Genomic DNA, 21,180 nt, shown 5'->3' with positions numbered 1-21,180 from the left:
CCTGGAGTGTATGCTGCGCGGAGTCATGGTCGTGTCCGCAGTGGTGCAGGAAGCTCAGCGCTCCTTCCCGATTCGGCACAGGTACTCACCGAAGCAACCATGCCCGGTGAGCACCTGTGCCGCCCTGAAAGTTAGGGCCCCAGGGCCCTTCCCACCCACTCGAGCAGGAAGGGCCGGACGGCCTCGACGGTCCTCCTCCCGTACCTGGCATTGGCCAGATACCTCTGCCATCTTTCGAGGAGGATCCGTCGAGTCTGGTGCTTCATCTCCCGGATTGCCCTGGCGAGCGGTACGTCCGCCCCCCTGCTCTTAGGAGCTCGCGCTTCCTGTCGTACATGCGTTTGTACGACAGGGCCACGAGCTCCATAGGGGGCATGCTCGCCAGGACTGTCGCCGCCACACAGGAGACGGTACGGTAGCACCTCGCTACCCGGACCGCTAGCCCCCTTTGCACTCTGCGCAATCGCGCTTGCATCGGGCGACTGGCGGCCAGCGACTCGGCCCACACCGGTGCTCCGTACATGGCCACCGAGTTGAGGACTCCTGCGTGGAGGCGACGTGCCTTCATGTCTGGTCCCCCGACATTGGGCATTAACCTGCCCAGGTTGATGGAAATCATCCTGAGTCGGGGGACCAGTCTGTTAAGATGTTCTCTGAAGCACCAGGTGCCGTCCAGGGTGAGGCCCAGATACTTCATCTGGGCCTCTATGGGGACCCTGACTTGGCCTATCCTGACATGGGCCTGGGGTGGCTTCATGCCCTTGGCGTGTAGGAAGATCGCCTCGGTCTTCCTTTCCGCCACCACCAGGCCCAGGTTGCGGATGGAGCGCATAACCGCAGCCACCGCTAGGTTCGCGGTGTGAACGGCTTCCCCCCAGTCTCTCCCCCCGGCCAGGACGAGCGTGTCGTCTGCGTAACACAACGTGCTACAGCCGGGGGGGGAGGGCTGTCCGGAGGACTGAGTCGTACCCAATGTTCCAGAGTAGGGGTCCCAACACAGAACCCTGTGGGACCCCACGACTCATCCCCCTCTCTCGCACCGTGCCATCGGCGTCCGTCCATATGAGACGCCGACCCCGGAAGTAGTCCTCCACGACGGCCGTGAGGTAGGGTGGGAAGCGGAAATAGCTCCTCATCGCTTGCACCACCCTATCCCAGGGCAGGGTGTTAAACGCATTCGCGATATCCAAAGATATCGCGACTGCCACCCTGCCCTCCGACACTATGGCCCCCGAGAGGGACTTTAGATGCAACACTGCATCCACAGTTGATCTGCCCTCTCGGAAGCCATATTGGCCGTCGCCTAAATCAGGACCCTCCCGGGACATATGCCTCTTGGGGCGGGCTGCTATTATGCGCTCGAAGAGCTTGCCCGCCTCATCCAGGAGGCATATGGGCAGGTACGCGGAGGGGGAATCCTCCGGCTTGCCCTCTTTTCGGAGGAGGACCACGTTGGCCCTCCCCCAGACTGGGGGGAATCTCCGTTCCCTCAATGCCCTCGTGAAGAGGTGCACAAACGTGCCGCTCATGTACCCTGAGGCTAGGGTGAGGACACGGCCGGGGATACCATCGGGTCCTGGAGCTTTTCTACTCTTGACCCCCTTGGTAGCCTCGGCCACCTCCTCCTCGGTGACTCCCGGAACCTCCCCCTGATGTTCGGAGGATGGGGTTACGTACGGGGTGATGGGGTTGTCCCCCCCAACCGGGAATAGGGTCCCCATCACCCGTCCCAGGAACCGGGAGTCGAGCGTCTCCGTCAGAGGGAGCGCCCATGGTCTCAGCTTCTGCATCACCATCCTGTATGGGCGCCCCCACGGATCCGCGTCTAACGAGAGGAGGAGGTCGTCCTACCCCTTTCCTCTGGCCACCCCTATGGCGTTCCGGAGTTCTTTCGCTGCTGCGCAGAACTCCCGCCGGGCGGCCAGAGTGACCTCAGGGTCATCGTTCCGGCGCACTGCCCGGAACGCACGCCTCAGGTGGACCGACCTCCGCTGCAACACGGCAATTTGGCCGGTCCACCACCAGGCGCATCGTTTTGGGCAGGCCCTGACTCTGGGCATGGAGGCATCGCACGCGAGTGCGAGAACCTGCATAACCTCCATGACCTCAGAGTCAAGGTCCTGCCCGTCCTTCCACTGTGGCCAGGTGGAGCCCATCAGGGAGATTTCCAAGTCCTCCCTGTTTAACTGGGCTAGAGCCCATCTACCGGGCCGGGGTCCGTCCGTATTGCGGGGCCGTAGGCCATCGGGGGTGACGGAGAGCTCCATCTCTATTAAGAGATGGTCAGACAGTGATTCTAGCTCTTCCGCCACCCTCCAGGTCCGCACCCTTCGCAGGGCCGAGGGGGTCGCCCAGGACAGGTCGATAATAGACTCCCCCCTCGACCCCACGAACGTAGATCTTTTGCCGTCATTCATAATGTGCAGACCTAGGCCCACGGCCCAATCCGCTGTTACCTCCCCCCTCCTGTCATCGCGCCGGGAGCCCCATAGCTCCGACTTGGCGTTGAAATCGCCGGCGACGATGACAGGACCCGGGAGATGTCTCTTGATGACATCTCCCATTTCTTGGAGCCTGGACTTGTAATCAACCAAGCCCAGGCTCTTTTCTGGGGGGAGGTATACCCCGACCACGGTGACGACTCCCCATCTGGCCACAACGAACCCCCTACCTCGATCCAAGTACTTGGCAGGGGGTGAGCTGTCGCTCGCCTTCCAGACTATAGCGACAGAGCCCACCTCGTCCCCGAACCATCTATGGTTTCTGGGGACATGATGGGGCTCTGCCGCTATACCTAAGCCTGCACCGCGCTCCGTCATTGTGTGCTCGAACAAAGGGAGCGCTTGACGGGCGCGGTGCAGGTTTCCTTGTAACAGTTTAGTGTCCATTGTCCTTTTCTGTTATGACAACTATCTTCTCTCCCGGCTGTTCGCCGTCGGTGTCCTCACTCTCAGCCGGTCTCGCTCTTTTTTCTGCTCTCTTCTCCTCCACCTCCATCTTCCCATCATCAATTGGGGTCTGAGGGGGAGGTGGAAGAGGGAGGGAGGTTCTTCTCCTCCTTTGAGGAAGCGGAGGTTGGGGTTCCGGCTCCCGGTTTACCCCCCCCCTCCACCTCTTTTCCTTCCTCGGTCTCCTTCCTCCTCTCCTCTGAGGATGCGGGAGGGTCTCGTGGCGGCGGTGCGGTCGCCATACCCCCTTCCACCGCATCCCCAGGGATTCTCTTCTTTCTCTTGGGGGGACGACAAGATGGCCCCCCCATCCTATGGTCCGACTGGACGCCCACCTCTGCACAAATTTGGCACCTGACTCTGGATTTACAGTCCCGAGCCAGGTGTCCGGGTTCTCCGCATCTGTAGCAGTTTGCTCGTCTATCATTATTATTTTTACAGTTAACCTGCACATGCCCTCTCTCTAGGCATTTGAAACACTGCAATGCTCTCGCCTGCAATAGCTCCACTTTAGTGAATGTCCAACCTATTCTGATACTTCCTGCTTCGGCAGTTTTCTTCGCTGCCGCAAGGGGGCACTGTACCCACAACGTTCTATAGTTGTTCCAGGCCTCTCTTATTTTTCCGGTTTTTACGTCCCCCACCTGGCATCCTCCTACTCTTGTCACTGCCTCCGCCGCTTCACTCTCAGAGGTGGATATCTCCATTCCTTTTAGCCGCAGTTCTCCCATTTTCTGCGGCCTGCTGATTTTGGCTCTGTCAGTTAGGACTTCCTTCAACTTTTCTGCAAGCATGTCCGCCTGCTTCCCTCTTTCCTCCCCAGGTATCTCCAATACTAGAGCTCCGGTAGCCCCCACTCTGGTTTTGATCTTTTCGATTCCGATCCCAGTGAGATTAATCTTCCTTTTCGCCTCCGCAAGCAGATCCTTATACTGTCCTCTGTCGGCTGTTCTCGTTACCGCCGCTGTGTTGGGGATTCTTCTCCTAGCCCCCCTTCCCTCCTTTCTTTCGGCTTTTACCACCTTTTTTACCTCTTGCTTCCTCTGCTCCTCCTTCTCCTTCTTTTTTTCTCTCCTACCTACGACTTTCGTCCACACTTCTTGTTGTGGTGTAGGTACCTCCTCCCTGTCGCGTTGTGCTTGTTCCTTTCTTTGCACTCTCGTGGGTGGAAGTGGGGGGTATTCTCTCATGCTTTTGTTTCCCCCATATTGTGCCATCCCTTTATCGCCCGACTCTTTCTCCATCCCCTTTCCTTTGTTTCCTTTGTTCTTCCCAGCCCCTTGTTTGGGAGTTTCCTTTCTCTGTGATGTCCAGTCATTTAGAGCCTTTAACACCATCTTCGATATTTCGTCTCCCAATCCTTTCTCCCCTCCTTTCGCTGACTCCTCCCTTCTTTCCACCCTAACCTTTGTATTCAGGAGGACATCTTCCCTGATCTTGGGGCCTACTTCTATTTTCTTAGCGACCCTGGCTTCGTTCTTCTCCCTCACCGGGCGTCTCCTATCCCCTGGGATCAACCCCTTCTGCACCTCGATAACACCTATCGGTGCCTCCTCCTCCTCCATCATGTTCACCATGGGTGGAGTTATTGCCCTTTCCCTCTCTACGCGGATCAGGAGCGAGGGAGCACTCGGCACACGCTGTGGTGCTTCTTTTACACTCTGGCCCGCGTTTCCTGAGTGCTTCGAGGGCGGGGAGGATACCGCTACATGAAGCGGCGCCTCCCTTATACCACCTTATTCCACCCTTATACACCCTTATTCCAGCTGGAGGAAGTAAAGGAGCATCTCCTTTACTTCCTCCAGCTCCTTCCTCACCTCCTTCAGCGACGTTTTTAAGTTAGCGTTTTCCGTCCGCAGTTTCTCAATAAGGTCCAGATTGTTACCGCACTTGTCCTGTGCCATTTGCATGGCCATCACATTTGCTCCCGCTGTTATGGCAGCTGCGGTGTCTCTGAGGACCTTGACGTGGGTGCCCTTCAAGCTCTTTGACTTCTGCGAGAATCCAAGTACCTTTGTTGATGCTTCCAGAATCGTCGCCGTAATGTCCCGGAAGGGGGCCTCCTCTAGGTGTTCCGTTAGTCTTTTAATTTCGGCCTTGTACTTCCTGTTGGAAGTGCAGTTCTGGAACTCTTCGAGAGGGTTTTCCATGCCCTTCAGCAGGAATTCCTCCCTTTTTTGTTCCATAATGACTTGCTTTCTGGCCATGAACTCTTTTTTGAGTCGGTATCCCCCTGTCGTTTCTGGCCTGCCCCTGCCTCTGGTGGCCTTCTCTATGAGACGCTCTTCGTCCGTATTTCCGTCTTCGTCTCTGGGGATTTCCCACTTCCCTTCCTTTTTCTTTTGGACAGTTTTCTCACCATCGTCCGAGTCCTCCTCTTTGGAGGTGGCGAATGGCGTCGAATCATCGACCCTAAGAGGCGATCGAGATCGGTCGCTATCTTCGATCTCTTCAGCCTTCTTCGTTTCTTGGGACTTTCCGCTTCGTAGCCCCTCCCTCCTTGCCGTTACCTGGCTTTTGCCAGTCCGGCTTCTCGTGTCCTTTGTCCTAGTCTGGGTCGTCATATTTATGTCCGAGTCCGATGATTCATTGTTTGATGAGGATAAAAAGTCTGTCATGGTGGTTTCTAACCCACAACTCTGCACGGCTCCGGTGCCCGGGCATGCCCGCATCCCCCCGGAAAGGGGGAGTCTCCGAGTTCCCCCGGAGGAGCACCATATGGCACGGGCCGACGGAATATTATATCGCCGGCACTGGCCTCCCGCCCCCTACACGCGCCCTGACCGCCATTTCTGGTGGCCAGACCGCTTTCGGGGGTCCCACACCTCCGACAATGTGGGCACCGTGCAGAGCGCCGCCACGCGGGGGGCCCCATGGAAGGAGATAGTTCACCGGTGTCGCACCCCACCGGGAACGTCTCCCCCATGGCAGCCAGCGTGCTCGCGCCGCCCGAGGGTCCGCTTTAGGGTGATGCGATCGCATTCCCTCGGGCACAGCACACAGGAGCTCCGGCCCCGCCTCGGAATACGTCCGAGCGGCCCGGAGCACCCCTCCACCCCCCGGGTACCGTGAGGGGTTCCAAACCCTCACGGTGTGCAGACCCGGGTGTGGGTACCTCTCTCCGCCTGGCCGTGGCCAGGACGGATGAGGGAGAGGATCGTTCCCTTTGGTTGCCGGAGCACAGGCGTGCAATGCCTCCGGGAATGAGTCCTCTGGTTGGCGCATGAGGGTGTCTCGACCCCGACCTCGGAATGCGTCCGAGCGGCCCGAGACACCCCTCCACCCCCCGGGTACCATGGGGCAAGCCCTGTGGTGTGCAGACCCGGGTGTGGGTTCCTCTGTCCGTTCGACCGGGGCCGAACGGGTGAGGGAAGTCGGGGAGTCCACCTTCGAGACGAAGGTGGGGTCCTCTCCCCTCGTCACCCTAGGGTGCCCCGACCCCGACCTCGGAATAAGTCCGAGCGGCCCGGGACATCCCCTCCACCCTCCAGGTACCGTGGGAATAGTCCCACGGTGTGCAGACCCGGGTGTGGGATCCTTCATTCGCCCAGCCGTGGCTGGGACGAGCGAGGGAGAGAGGTCCTCCCTTCTTCGGCTGCCGGAGCACCGGCGTGCAAGCCTCGGAGGGTGGGATCTCTCAGGACGCGGTAGGGTACCCCGACCCCGACCTCGGAAACGTCCGAGCGGCCCGGAGCACCCCTCCGCATCTCAGGCACCACGGGAGAGGAGGATCCCCATGGGGTGGATGCGGGTACGTCCCTCCGCCCCGGTCTAACCGTAACGGTCCAACCGAGGCGGGAGGAAAGGGTTCTCTCTCTTCGGCTGCCGGAACACCGGCGTGCAATGCCTCGGAGAGAGAGGTCCCCTTCCTGGAGCGAGTGTGGAGGAGGTCATCCCTGTCGGCTGCCGGAGCACCGGCGTGCAATGCCTTCAGGGATGATGATCTCCTCCCACCTGCTCTGTGACTATGCTGGTCATGGACCAGGCTGGTCACTCAGCCCGGTCGGGTGCTCTTGGTCCAGTCCCTCCGTACAGACCACTCCGGCATGGTAGAACCTGCCAGGGGCCGAAACCCCCGCCGGTACAGCTCTGTACATCATCGGGACCTTCAAGCCTCCCCACCACGTCAAGGTGGCACCCACGGGGAGGAGCCGGGCAAAACTGTCAATGGGCATCGCTACCGACAACAACTGATCAATTTGAACCATGCATTGCTCGAAAAACGGCCAGAATGGGACACGAGACACTTCTTTTTTTTTTTTTTTTTTTTTTTTTTTGATAACGTAGGGGAAACCCATAATGGGTACCCTCCACCCCCTGGGAGGGGCGGAGGGTTATGTGAGACTCTTACTCACGAGATGGGGGGAGTCAGGGGAACTGCGCTAACATTCCCTCCCCGACACCCCGGCCTCAGGGCTCGTTGTCGAGCCCCACGCCCAAGTGCCGCGCCCTCTTCTTGAGGAAAAGGTTCATGGCGCGGCGCCCCAGTCGGCTAAGCCGACCGGGTTGACCTTCCGGTGACTATTACGGGAGGGGGGACACCCACCTCCACCTCCCCGCCCCCACCCCTAGAGTTCCCACTCTGGGGGAAGGGAGCGAGGCCCGTTCCCAGAGAGCCTCGCTCCCCCCCTTTCCTAACTTAACTGACGCGCCAGGGAGCGCGAGGGGAGGTCACCTCCGTCCCCGCGTCCCTCCCCCGCGCGTCCGAAGTCGACCCCGAGGCGGCCGGGGGGCCGCGGAGCCCGGACTGCCGGTCTCCGCCGCCTCCTCCCGGCCGGAGGACACGAGACACTAACGAGTGATATTGCAGCACGACAACGCTCCGTGCCATCGCACTTCCATCGTCCAGGATACCATCAAAACTGAAATGGGATCTGCTACCGCACCCGCCGTATTCGTCAGACCTAGCCCCTTATTTAACTTGGGATTATCACTTGTTCCGGTCGATGGCGCATGGCTTGGCTGGGCAACACTTGGCCAATTTCGAAGAAGTGCAAAATTGGTTAGATGAATGGTTTCGGTCCAAAGACGCGTCGTTTTATCGTCGCGGTATTGCCAGAGAGATGGCAAAAATGTGTAGCTAGCGAGGGACGATACTTTGAATAAACCATTTTTTGTATTTCTCTTGAAATTTTCCATTTTTCATTGATCAAAAAAACCCGGAAACTTAGTTGCGTACCTAGTAATTACCTCTGCGATTCAATGGAACTACAGATCTATAAAGGCAAGGATTGGAGACCTTGCTTCTTTAATTGACTCGTTACTTCGACTCCCTTCTTTTATTTGTTTATCTGAAATGTGGCTTAAAGACTCGGATCACTTTTCAATACCCAATTACGATCTTGTCGCTGATAACAGAGAGGAACTTGGAGGAGGTTCGGCCATTGCTGTCCTGAAGGACATTAAATTCTCGGTTGTTAATGATCACCCTCTTATTTTCCTTTGCCATAATTATAATATTAATATCTGCATCATAGAACTCACCTCTAATAATAAGCAAATCATCATATCCATTTACAATCCCCCTAACAATCCCGCTTTAAACAAGAATGTTTCCTTCTGGGAACGATTCTTTTCCTTTTGCGATCAATATCCTAACATAATAATTCTGGGTGATTTTAACTTCAAACACCCGCTTTGGTGCTTAAATACTCCTCAAGCTTCCTGCAATGGCATTTGTCTTGCCGAAGCTATTTCAAATTCAAACCTTATCATTTTAAATGATGGTTCTCCTACTTGGCATTCTAAAGATCTTCTACATAACAGTGCCTTAGATATCTGATTAATTTCTCCCAGTCTCATGATCTCTTCTTCTTGGAATATTCTTTTGTCTTCACATGGCAGTGACCATTTGCCTATCACTGTCAATCTTACTGAGTTGATTCCAGACAAATTTATTTGTAGACTACATTTTAATTTATCCAAAATTAATTGGAATTCTTTTCATTCTGCTCTTAGTGCTCACCTTCCTTTTACACCCGAAGAAGTCTCCTCTTAGACAAATTCTTCGGACCCAGTGCAGAAATATAACGATCTAACCACTCATATTGAAACTGCTCTTCTGGATTCTGGTGCTTTTATCGATACCAATAGAGCTCCTTTTAGAAGGCCCCCTTCCCGTTGGTGGGATTCGGAATGTAAGCAAATTTCTCAGAGTAAGATTGAGGCTTTCCATGCTTAGAAAAGAAATCCATCTTTACAAAGTTTAGAATCTTATAATCAAATATGTAAAAACGTTCATAAGCAACTTCGTAAAATTAAAAAATCTAAATATCAAGCCTTCTGCGAATTCTTAAACAAAGACTCGGATGTCAAAAAGACATGGAATACGATTGCCGCTTTCAAAAACAAAAAGTCGGTTGTAAAGGCCTTCTCTGGATTTTCTCAAGAGAAGCTAACTATCGCGGAGAACGCTTTCCGTAATACGGTTGACGAACAATCTAATTGTAATGTGTCTCTATCGTTCTTAGAAAACAACCCTAATTCAGACGTCCCTAACAATTCTTCTAATATTAATTCAGCAAGGTCAAAGATAAAGGTCTTTCAGGAAGATATTTCTCCTGAAAAATTCGAACTCACATTACTCAAGATACTGAAGAAAAAAACCGCCCCAGGTCCGGTTATTACCTATAACATCCTTTCACATCTCCCTCCCAATGTTTTCCATATCATTAGAATCATTTTTAATTCGCTATTACGTCATGGAAAGTTTCCAGACGCCTGGAATAAGTATTTTATGGTCTTTATACCCAAACAAAACTCTGATAAACTCCGACTAATCTCTGTGGTTAATACCTTATTTAAACTGCTGGAAAAAATCATTAAAGGCAGGCTTGAGTAGTGGCTTGAATCTCTAAATACCTTACCGACATATCAAAATGGTTTTCGTCGTGGGAGATCATGTGCTAATAGTATCTTAAAGCTTAAATACTTTATTAAGGATGCTTTCAAATTGGGCTTAAAAGTGGGAGCTATCTTCATTAACATTGAAGGCACTTTCGACAATGTTAACCCTTTTAAATTAATCAGCATGACTATAGGTCTAGGTGTTCCTCGCAAAATTATTCAGTTTATATCTTTTATTCTTCTAAAAAGAACAGTTACAGGCTACTACAACGGCCGATCTTTGGGCACGAGGAAGGGTTCGAAAGGTATCTCGTAGGGCTCTGTTTTGAGCCCCTTGTTATTCGATATCTACATTTCTAAAATATATCTTAATCTTAACAAGAACACGCACATCTTAGCTTACGGACAATATAATCATTTTTACTTGTGATAAAAACTTATCTAAATTATCACAATCACTTAATGCAAATTTTATTTCTCTTAAAGATAATTTGAATAAGTTAGGTCTTAAAATCTCTCCTTCTAAAACCAAGTGGTGCGTATTCGATGCAAAAAATAGATTCTCCACTTTGCAAAATAAAATTAACAAATTTAACCTTCATATTAAATTAGATGACTCTGTCAAACCTTTTTCCCCGCACGCTGTGTTTTTGGAGTATACCTTTGACACAAATCTTAACTGAAGTTTACACATCAAGCTTACACAAAAAGCTTAAATTAGCATGCCTATTCAGGATTAATCTACTGAAATCTTTTGCTGGAATCGGATGGGAAGCCTACCCTTCTACTCTTATCATGGTGTACAAAGGTTTAGTCAGATCCTTACTAGATTGGGGAAGTATCGTCCTCACCGACACCTCCAAACTTAAACGTATTTCTCTAGACCGCGTACAATATAAATGCGCCAGGATTATTCCTGGTCTTATGCCTTCCACTCCCACTAATATACTTCTGGACCAGGTTGCGGAATGGCCTCTGGTTTACAGATGGAAATTTTTAGAATCAAAAACTTTTATCAACTGTCTTAAGATCGGCAATAACCCACTGAAAAGCATCATAGAGGAGAGATCTACTCGTGTCAGTAACGAATTAAGCCAGCGGCACACGGTGCTTGATTTCGTGCTGGATTGCTTGCTGGATGAAAATACTGCATTCTAATTGATGCATTTCCATCTATCTTCGGAAATGTACCAATCAGAACGCAATATTTTCATTCAGCAAGCACGAAAACAAGTACCGTGTTCCGCTGGCTTTAGGTAACGACTGCTCTCTCAATTTTTTTTTTATTAAAAATAGGGACATTCTCTCAGCACTTGGTATTCCTTCTAACCTCCCAGCCTTTATGTTTGACTACTTTCTATGTTTTACTAAAATTAACGTCGTACTTGACCTTTTTGACAACATCAAAGATTATAAAATCAAAAAAGGTAACTTCTGGTACAAGAGTCGTAAAAAATTGTCTACGGAAGACGTTCTTCGGTTAGCATACTCCGCTATTAAAAACCTCAATCTTGAAGGGGAGTTTTATTCGGATGGTTCGATTCTGAGTGATGGTAGCGCTGGGTTCGAGGTCTTTACCCTGATCTTGAAGTCAGAGAGGCTATCCCTGTTCACAAGTCACATAACATTTTCCTTGTTGAGGCGATGGCCATTCTACGTGCTTTAGATCTAACCTTGAATCGGAATGAGAAGAGAGTAGGCATTTTCACAGACTCTTATAATATACTAAGTCTGATCAATAAAGAAGACCCCGAAGAAATCTGTTCTAACCTCATTTTTAATATCAAGAAGAAAATTTCCATTGCTACAGCGAATGGTTTTGATATCATTCTCATCTGAATTCAGGATCACAAAGGCATTCCCGGCAATGACCTCGCCGATAGTCTTCCCAACTAGGAACTATCTGTACGGAACCGCCGTCCAACGATTATTGCTCCAGGTTTCATGAAGATGCCATTCTTGACCATCACGACTATTAAGCTAAGACTCCATGCATACGGTGAGCTCCGGCAAACGGCTGCGGTGACCAATCAGGAGACAGACGCATGCCGGAGCTTGCCGCAACCGGACTTGCGCCTCCCTCCTGATTGGTCATCGCAGCATTTGCCGCAGCTCACCGCATGCATGGAGTCTTAGCTTTACCTCAACGACGCAACTCAGAAATTAGAGCAAGAATTCCTACATAAAGGAACTAGATACAAGAAACACTGGCTGCATTCAGCAGACTCAACAGTTGGACAACATTACTAGATTTTCCACTGAATCTCGCTCCTGATTGGTAAATACTTCTGGGTCTATGAAGAATCTAAAAGAATGCTCCAATCACAGACAATAATCACTAAGCGCTCTCTGATCACAGTTCTACTGAACGCGGCCACTCCTTAAGCCAGCGGCACACGGTGCTTGTTTTCGTACTAGATTGCTTGCTGGATGAAAATACTGCGTTCTGATTGGTGCATTTCCATCCATCTTCGGAAATGTATCAATCAGAATGCAGTATTTTCATCCAGCAAACAATCCAGCACGAAAACAAGCACCGTGTGCCGCTGGCTTAACATATCCTTCGGAGTCCCTGGTTCAAGGCTTACAGAACACGGATAGGACACTCTTACCCTAAAGGCTCGTCTACAATAGCTGTAAGAGTTAAGGCTCGTCTACAATAACTTTAAGAATGAGGCTGTAAGGCTGTAACGTAAGCTGTCAGCTAATGAAAATATTTCATTTCGTGTCTTGCAACCTTACAGCCTTATACTTCGTCTACAATAGAAGTCATAGAATCGTAAGTCGTACAAATTGACCAATCGCGGTCGATTATTTTTCTCTTACCGGATGATTGGTCAATTTCTACGACTTACGACTCTACGACTTCTATTGTAGACGAGGTATTACTCTTACATCTAATGTAGACGAGCCTTAAGGGCCAGAGCACAGACTTCTGCATAAAGCATAATACACAAAACATAAGAGAATCAACCAATCAAAGTTCTTCATTTCTATTCTGAGGAGGAAAATGAAGAAAACTAATTGGTTTATTTTTTTATGCGTTATGTATTATATGTTATGCAAAAGCCTATGCTCTTGCCCTAAGGCTGTAAGGCTGTAACATAAGCTGTCCATAATCGAACCAACCATAATCGATTATTCTTATAATAATCGATTGTGGTTGGTCTATTTCTTAAGCTAAGACTCCATGCATGCGGTGAGCTGCGGCAAACGGTTGCGGTGACCAATCAGGAGGGAGGCGCAAGTCCGGTTGCGGCAAGCTCCGGCATGCGTCTGTCTCCTGATTGGTCACCGCAGCCGTTTGCCGGAGCTCACCGCATGCATGGAGTCTTAGCTTTAGCTTTACTGCTTACGTTTAAAACCTTATTCTTGCAACCATTGTAAATGGGCCTTTATAGCTAATGTAGACGAGCCTTAATAGCCAGACTCAGATTGTTCCACATTTTCACTGGTGATCACCTATTCAGTAAAAATATCGTAAACGACGAGTCTTGCCCATGTGGATGGCAACACAGGAGTTTGGAGCACATCCTTTTTAGATTCCCCAGATACAGTGAAGAATCAGATTTGCTACTCCTGCGCCTATTTTATTTGGATTGTTCTTTTGCCACAAGCAACTAAAGCCAGCGGCACACGATGCTTGTTTTTGTGCTGGATTGCTTGCTGGATGAAAATACTGCGTTCTGATTGGTACATTTCCGAAGATGAATGGAAATGCACCAATCAGAACGCAGTATTTTCATCCAGCAAGCAATCTAGCACGAAAACAAGCACCGTGTGCCGCTGGCTTTACATGAAGCCGCCTTTTAAGGGCTATCTACAATGGCTGCAAGAATAAGGTTCTAAGCGTATGCAGTAAGAAATAGACAAACCACAATCGAATATTATAAGAATAATCGATTATAGTTGGTCCATTTCTTATTGCTTATGCTTACAACCTTATTCTTGCAGCCATTGTAGATGGGCCTTTATATCGACAATATCTCTATATTTGCAGAGATAGCTAGATTTCTCAAAGTCACTGGCCAAGTTATATAAAGCCTGTATATTGAACTGATCTGAAGAATAGCGTGTGGACGTACCCCAATTTATCCGGAGCCACATATTGAACTGAACTGAATGTGAGTGGCGTTGGAGCATCTATTGTATGCATAGAGCCATCTATTGAAGAAGAAGAAGAAGAACTGAACTGAACTGAAATCTGCGGATGAAATGGCGAACGGAGGTAGTTATGCGTTTTCTCAGGATGGTCAATATTACGCTTTTTGTGGTTTTAATGGCAAATTGCAGATTTGGGAAACCGCAAATAGCCGGCCGAAATGTGAATATATTCCTAATCGACATCTTTCATCGCCGTGTAGTGTTATACAATGGATCTCCGTGAATCTACAATCGGCGAACAATATGTTTGTAGGTTATGTTAGCATTGTATATTCCTATTGCCGCGTCGATAACTGTTGCTGCGACTGATATCAACTTTTCCTCGTTTTTTCTTTTATTATTTCCCGTGTCATTCATCATTAAATTCCCAAAAAATTTCTTATAAGAGTGCATGCTTTTGTTATTCGTATATCTCAAGCCTGTGAAGTACATGCATCATGCAGCTATGATTTATTTAAATTGGTTTAATATTCTACCGTTCTTGAGTTTTCGTTGAATGGCATTTTAGAAATTTATTTTCATGAATGTATTGTAATGATAAAAAATGTTCTTTATTCTTAAGCCATCGCAATGGAAGAAACGCAAGAGAAAGTCAATTTCAGAGGATATTGATCACAAGATAGTGGCCATAGGATTGTCAGATGGAAATGTTGCATTGTTTAATGTATCATCAACATTAGTCACCATATTGAAAAATGACAATGCTGCAGCATGTACGGCAATAACATGGTCAGCTGCGAGTGGTTTGATCACAGCTTCAGACGATTATCATCTGATGGAGTGGAATATTCAAGATAGTAGAATCAAGTGCAAGTGGAAATCAGGCAAAATGAAAGTCACAGCTCTGGCAGTCCCAGTAGATGGGAAATCTCTGTTGGCTGCAGAAAGAACGATTAAATGGTGGGATTTAACGACAAAACAGTTGATTCGTACTTTCACTGGACACATTGACCAAGTCACTTCTCTTCATCCAGTTAAAATAGATGATACAACTAGCTATCTGATTAGTAGTAGCCGTTCAGACAACTATCTTTCTGTATGGGCAATGGATCAGGTACAATTTATATTATTATAGTTTTTCAGTTTTTGCAGCTAATTAATCAAATATTTCAAATAGTAAAAACTAAATTTTACATTTCTGAAATTTTGTTTTATATCTGTTTAGCATAAAAATGATAAGGTATCGATAGCAACGTTGCTCTTGCATGATGAGGCTGTATTTGTATCAACGCTCGTTGTAGAACAGTTGCAAATCTTTGTGTTAGCTACTACAAAATTGGGTCAAGCACAACTGTTTAAATATCAACCGAATGGTCGTACAAAACCATTGAAACCATCTCTCAGTATCACCGTTACTTCTAACATTATTCAGGAAAACATCAATGAACAAATCCCTATTGTAGCTGGTCATTTGACTGATGACAAGAAATTACTGTTGGCATTTGGTGACCGTCTGATGTTTGAGAAGGTTGTACCTGACTTTTCTGCCAAAGTGCAATGCTTAGTCAGATCAAAAAAGATGAAAAAGAGGAAAGAAGAAGAGATTATCAAAATGATGCGTACTGAGGTAGAGGAAAATTGTTATTTTGCAGTAGGTGATCATTGAGAAAGGGTATGATTACATATATTGAAAATAAACGAATATATGGGAAAAAGATTTGGAATAATAAATAAATCTCAGGTATCATCCGTGGATATAGAAAGAATTATCATATGAGTACTCATGATAATTAAACATATAATAAAGATAATGAATAATGATTGATGTAATTTTCTATATTTTTACAATAGATGCAGATACAACTCAATATATTTATCAGTTGGTGGGATGTTTTGATTTTCCTTTAAGAACAATTTTTACATTTTATTTTTCAGTAAAAAAGTTCAAGATTTATCATGTCGGTATGTTAACCTAGAACACCTGTCTACTACATTACATTTTCCAAATAATAAAGACATCAAACATTTATTTACATGTTAGTTATATATTGAAAAAAAATGTCTGTAATTGTGAAGAATACAGGCCTCCTCGCCAATTTCGCTGAAACTTTCTACAATTATGTATTTTGCAGAATGCGAATTTGAAAGAAAAAAGGGTAATTTTGAAGCATATGGGCCTCCTCACTGATTTCACTGGAACTTTGCATAATTGTATATTTTAGTGTGTAGAACGCAATTTTGGAAGAAAAAGTGTAAATATGCAGAAAATGGGCTCCCCCTTTAATTTGCATGAAACTTTGCAATATTATGTACTTTAATCTGTAAAACAAATCTGAAAGTAAAAAGTGTCGCTTTTAAGTGAAAGAAAAGTTATTAAGGGCTGGTTGTTCCAATTTCTTTGTAAGTTAACTGATAGTTAAATTATATGTTTATCTTTATTTTTCCTTCAATTTAAACAAAGACAGATATATGATTTAATTATTAGTTAACTTACCAAGGAGTTGGAACAACCTGTCTTAAGTGTTAAAAAGTGATGGTTCTGAGGTTAGGAAATCTGTCATATGCAGCGACATGAAGATTATGGGTGCGTTCACGACACTCAACAGTTGTGCAACTGATAAGTAATTCGTCAACGTTATTGGTCTGAATGTAAGGATCTAACAGTAAGGACCAATAGTCACTAATCGGTCACTGAGCGGTTTTCTCCGCTGAACGCGCCAGAGAGAAAAAGGAGAGATGCAATGGACTGCTTTTAGCCGAGCCTAGAGACCCTACAATAGAGAGTCTGGACATTAGAGCTTCGGCGTAATTGGTTCACGGATCGGCGGCCTGAAAATGGCAACACTAATAGAAAACCTTGCTTAGCGCAAACGGGTAGATAACACAGGTCTGCATGATTTTGCGTTTTGAATTTCAATGGTCATTCCTTACGTAATTTTGGCCGCTGAAAATGAATTTCTTAGAATTTCTCTATCACGTCAGGTTTTCGAGATATTTAGGTTAAAATAGCTAAAAAATGCTGTTTTTCACAATATTCAACCGATTACACAGGTCTGTATGATTTTATGTTTTGGATGTCAAAGGTTATTTCCTACGTAATTTTGTCCGCTGAATACGAATCCGGCCTTAGAATTTCTCTATCACGTCAGGTTTTCGAGATAATTATAACTTAAAAATTAAAAAAATTAAGACAAAATGAAAGAAAATATAATACTTTATTGTACACTCGCGAGCATAAAGGTTTGTGACCGTTTTTTTGGAACTTTCGGAACGCATCCCGACTCGAGAAGAATGAGAGTCACTGCTCCGCCTGTGGAGCACGTTTGCGCAGTGACTCACGACGAAAGGCGAGAAATGAAATATACGCGGTGGGACATATTATAATAATACAGACTCAGATGAAATGAATACTCCAGTATGGAAATGAGGGAACACAGAACAGACAAGAATCATCCGATGTAAGTCTTATACTCCGGAGGACATCCGAAAAAGGTAAAATACGAACTTAATTAAGAGAATTAGGCTGCATTACGATAGTTACGATTCTGTTATATATTTATATATGATTTATTGTTCCAACAACAGCCATCTTCTATAGCAGAAGCAATGATATTAGATACAGAAGCAGCTGTTATAGCGAATTTTGAATTTTTGGGACATACAGACATGGACATGGAAGAGGAAGAAGGAGATGGAGACGATGAAATTTATGATGCAAATACAGGTACCAAACCAAATAAAGTAACGCTTACTATCATCTTGCGTTTTAATGATATTGTTCACGCTATTTATTAACATAATTTCTTATTTGTCAGGCATCTATTCCCCTTTTAGCGGAAGATGTAGATACAGATACAGAGGCAGAAGTATTAAATGAATTAAATCTCCTCACAGAAATTGAAGAATCGCCACCTGGTTCTATCCATCTGAAAATGAATTCTTCAAAGGGGTTAGTAAATCCCTTTTTATTCGTGTACTTTAAGATAAAATATAAACCTATTACAATAATAGATATTTTGTAATATTGTCACATATAATCACATAATCTAATGATGCCTGTAGGTTTATTACATAGAAGATTACAACAAGATCCAAGACGCCCAAATAATAAAGAAGGCGATGACTCCACGCTGAAATTAAGAGAATTAAAATAATTATGTGTTAACAATGATGCAGAAATATCGTACGATGTAAGTTCCAAGAATTTTCCCCTGTATTTCAGTCGAGTCGTTTTTTCAGCTATGTAAGAGTTACAGTTTGAATGAATACAGTTTGATCTCTTCGAACATTTCGATAATCTCTGCGAGCATCATGGATGTGAGATGATATCTACATTGGACGACTGCTACTATTGCGTAAGCGGATGTCCCAAGCCGTGGTCCGATCACAGAAAGTGCTGCATAAAAATGGGTCTAGGTAAGTGGAATGTTATTGACACGTGGTTGGCAGATATCTTCAAATCTGGTGCTAAATTAATGCTGTGCGTTTCTCATCTTAACAGCTATGATCGAAGCGATCAAACAATTCGACATCGAAAGAAGGGAAGGTGTGAATGAGAATAGGTGTGCACACGGGCACCGTGTTCTGCGGGATCGTGGGTACGAAATGATTCAAGTTCAATATCTGGTTGAACGATGTGACATTGGCGAATAAACTTGAGAGCGGGAAACTGGAAAACCCTGTCGTGTACACTTGAGTGAGAATATCCTGAGATTTCTGGATGACCAGTACATCATGGAATATATTTTTTCAATATATTTTATGTAATATGATTTTTCTTTTACCTATTATATAAAAATAATATATTTCAATAAGAATCATATAACTTCTAGATGCTGTTACATATATTGTTAATATAATTTAATAAAGTATAATAATGAACAATATATTTGCTTATTTTTTAACTACATAAATACAATCCATAAATTTCAATCAAAACTATATCCTTTTTCTTTTTTCTTTCTTTCAAGAATTTATCGTTAACAACTGTTCGTAAGTATCAGTGACATTATTTGATCACATATAATTAATATAGTAAAACTTCGTTAACCCTTTGATGCATGGTGGTAACGTAGGTTACTACCATGCATCAAAGGGTTAAGGAAGTTTTACTATATTAATTATACGTTCTTCTTTACTATTTGGCAGTTTATTATCCAACTAATACATTTAGACTGGTTGTTTTGTATTTTACCGCTATCTTAGGGATAGAATAATATAAAAAATAGTTTAGGACTTATTATTAATTGCAAGTTTTATAAATAAACAAAGAGCAGAAAAACTCTTTCTGACTTCGGATTCATGATCAGCGACCCAAAAAACTATTGTATACCAAATTTCATAAATAATGGATCAACCGAAAAATGTATGTTCATATATTACATAAAATTACAATACATAAAACATGCTCAAGCCCCAGACAGCATTTGTGTACCGTTAATGTATGACTAAGAACATTTAGTTCATACGAGTCGTATGGATCAATGTTAGCCGATGGTAATGTCCAACAATGGATCATGCCATCTAAACCACTGCTGTAACATCGATTGCCTATACTACACATGGCTAGACACAACACAAGTCCAGTGTATGATCTGAATGTGTAAAGTGGTTCTACATCTAACGAAGCTGACCTGAAAGAATATTAAAACAAAATTATGATATACAGTATCTTTGAAATGAAATGTTGCGGTTCATATTTTATATATTTTCACAGCATTAATCAATATTGGATTTACTTTTTTGCCGGTACAGTCTTATGAAGATTCCACTTCAGTGTGTGATCATCGCTTGCGGTAATAAGAACCGGATCTGCGGGGTGGAAGACAAATGCTCTAACAACGTCAAAATGCGAACGTAACGTATATTTAGCGTTCCATATTTTTCTGAAGGTTTCCTTCATGGTGGAAACCATCTGTGTCGCAAAAAATAATACGTTAAGAGTGTCAACAAACTGTAACTCTTACATAGCTGAAAAAGCGACTCGACTGAAATACAGGGGAAAATTCTTGGAACTTACATCGTACGATATTTCTGCATCATTGTTAACACATAATTGTTCTAATTCTCCTAATTCCAGCGTGGAGTCACCGCCTTCTTTATTATTTGGGCGTCTTGGATCTTGTTGTAATCTTCTATGTAATAAACCTACAGGCATCATTAGATTATGTGATTATATGTGACAATATTACAAAATATCTATTATTGTAATAGGTTCCCAGACAGCACAATGTCCAAAACTAGGACATAAGACGTCTTTAAAGCCAGCGGCACACGGTGCTTGTTTTCGTGCTGGATTGTTTGCTAGATGAAAATACTGCGTTCTGATTGGTACATTTCCGAAGATGGATGGAAATGCACCAATCAGAACACAGTATTTTCATCCAGCAAGCAATCCAGCACGAAAACAAACACCGTGTGCCACTGGCTAAGACGTCTTTAAGACGATTTAAAGATGTCTTATTTTCAGACATCTTAAAGACGACTTAAAGATGCCTTAAAGACGTCTTATGTCCCAGTTTTGGACATTACTGTCTGGGTGCTGTCTGAGTTTATATTTTATCTTAAAGTACACGAATAAAAAGGGATTTACTAACCCCTTTGAAGAATTCATTTCCAGATGGATAGAACCAGGTGGCGATTCTTCAATTTCTGTGAGGAGATTTAATTCATTTAATACTTCTGCCTCTGTATCTGTATCTACATCTTCCGCTAAAAGGGGAATAGATGCCTGACAAATAAGAAATTATGTTAATAAATAGCGTGAACAATATCATTAAAACGCAAGATGATAGTAAGCGTTACTTTATTTGGTTTGGTACCTGTATTTGCATCATAAATTTCATCGTCTCCATCTCCTTCTTCCTCTTCCATGTCCATGTCTGTATGTCCCAAAAATTCAAAATTCGCTATAACAGCTGCTTCTGTATCTAATATCATTGCTTCTGCTATAGAAGATGGCTGTTGTTGGAACAATAAATCATATATAAATGTATAACAGAATCGTAACTATCGTAATGCAGCCTAATTCTCTTAATTAAGTTCGTATTTTACCTTTTTCGGATGTCCTCCGGAGTATAAGACTTACATCGAATGATTCTTGTCTGTTCTGTGTTCCCTCATTTCCATACTGGAGTATTCATTTCATCTGAGTCTGTATTATTATAATATGTCCCACCGCGTATATTTCATTTCTCGCCTTTCGTCGTGAGTCACTGCGCAGACGTGCTCCACAGGCGGAGCAGTGACTCTCATTCTTCTCGAGTCGGGATGCGTTCCGAAA

The 21,180-nt window shown here is 45.4% G+C and overlaps 4 protein-coding genes across 7 annotated transcripts; 2 read left to right on the top strand and 2 right to left on the bottom strand.

Moving 5' to 3' along the window:
• Positions 1 to 262: 262 nt before the first annotated feature.
• Positions 263 to 1,796, bottom strand: LOC112590116 (uncharacterized). Its single transcript, XM_025305846.1, has 3 exons — positions 1,076 to 1,796; positions 693 to 909; positions 263 to 620 (listed from the first exon to the last, which is right to left on the bottom strand). The coding sequence occupies exons 1-3, from the start codon at positions 1,794 to 1,796 to the stop codon at positions 263 to 265; spliced, it is 1,296 nt and encodes a 431-aa protein (XP_025161631.1).
• Positions 1,797 to 1,847: 51 nt separating this feature from the next.
• Positions 1,848 to 2,888, bottom strand: LOC112590115 (uncharacterized). Its single transcript, XM_025305845.1, has one exon. It carries the CDS (start codon positions 2,886 to 2,888, stop codon positions 1,848 to 1,850), a length of 1,041 nt encoding a protein of 346 aa, XP_025161630.1.
• A 10,942-nt stretch (positions 2,889 to 13,830) lies between these two features.
• Positions 13,831 to 15,931, top strand: LOC105182291 (WD repeat-containing protein 43). Of its 2 annotated transcripts, XM_011139635.3 has the most exons (4): positions 13,831 to 14,022; positions 14,088 to 14,207; positions 14,521 to 15,012; positions 15,124 to 15,931. In XM_011139635.3, the coding sequence occupies exons 1-4, from the start codon at positions 14,005 to 14,007 to the stop codon at positions 15,562 to 15,564; spliced, it is 1,071 nt and encodes a 356-aa protein (XP_011137937.1). In that variant the 5' UTR covers positions 13,831 to 14,004; the 3' UTR covers positions 15,565 to 15,931. The 2 variants fall into 2 exon arrangements, with proteins under 2 accessions (XP_011137937.1, XP_011137929.1); XM_011139627.3 differs by having other exon boundaries at positions 13,870 to 14,207.
• Positions 15,932 to 17,132: 1,201 nt separating this feature from the next.
• On the top strand, positions 17,133 to 18,784 carry LOC112590111 (adenylate cyclase type 9-like). Of its 3 annotated transcripts, XR_003114010.1 has the most exons (6): positions 17,140 to 17,390; positions 17,484 to 17,622; positions 17,714 to 17,847; positions 17,961 to 18,088; positions 18,170 to 18,314; positions 18,400 to 18,784. XR_003114010.1 is itself a non-coding variant. In XM_025305828.1 (2 exons), the coding sequence occupies exons 1-2, from the start codon at positions 18,221 to 18,223 to the stop codon at positions 18,549 to 18,551; spliced, it is 246 nt and encodes an 81-aa protein (XP_025161613.1). In that variant the 5' UTR covers positions 17,883 to 18,220; the 3' UTR covers positions 18,552 to 18,784. The 3 variants fall into 3 exon arrangements, 1 of the variants encoding a protein (XP_025161613.1); XR_003114009.1 differs by having other exon boundaries at positions 17,133 to 17,390; positions 17,961 to 18,314; XM_025305828.1 differs by lacking the exons at positions 17,140 to 17,390; positions 17,484 to 17,622; positions 17,714 to 17,847 and having other exon boundaries at positions 17,883 to 18,314.
• Positions 18,785 to 21,180: the final 2,396 nt, after the last annotated feature.

This window comes from Harpegnathos saltator, unplaced genomic scaffold (assembly GCF_003227715.2).
Source record: "Harpegnathos saltator strain DR-91 unplaced genomic scaffold, Hsal_v8.6 scaffold718, whole genome shotgun sequence".
Taxonomy (NCBI): domain Eukaryota; kingdom Metazoa; phylum Arthropoda; class Insecta; order Hymenoptera; family Formicidae; genus Harpegnathos; species Harpegnathos saltator.
The sequence above is the reverse complement of the archived record's forward strand: the minus strand, read 5'-3'. Positions and strand labels throughout refer to the sequence as shown.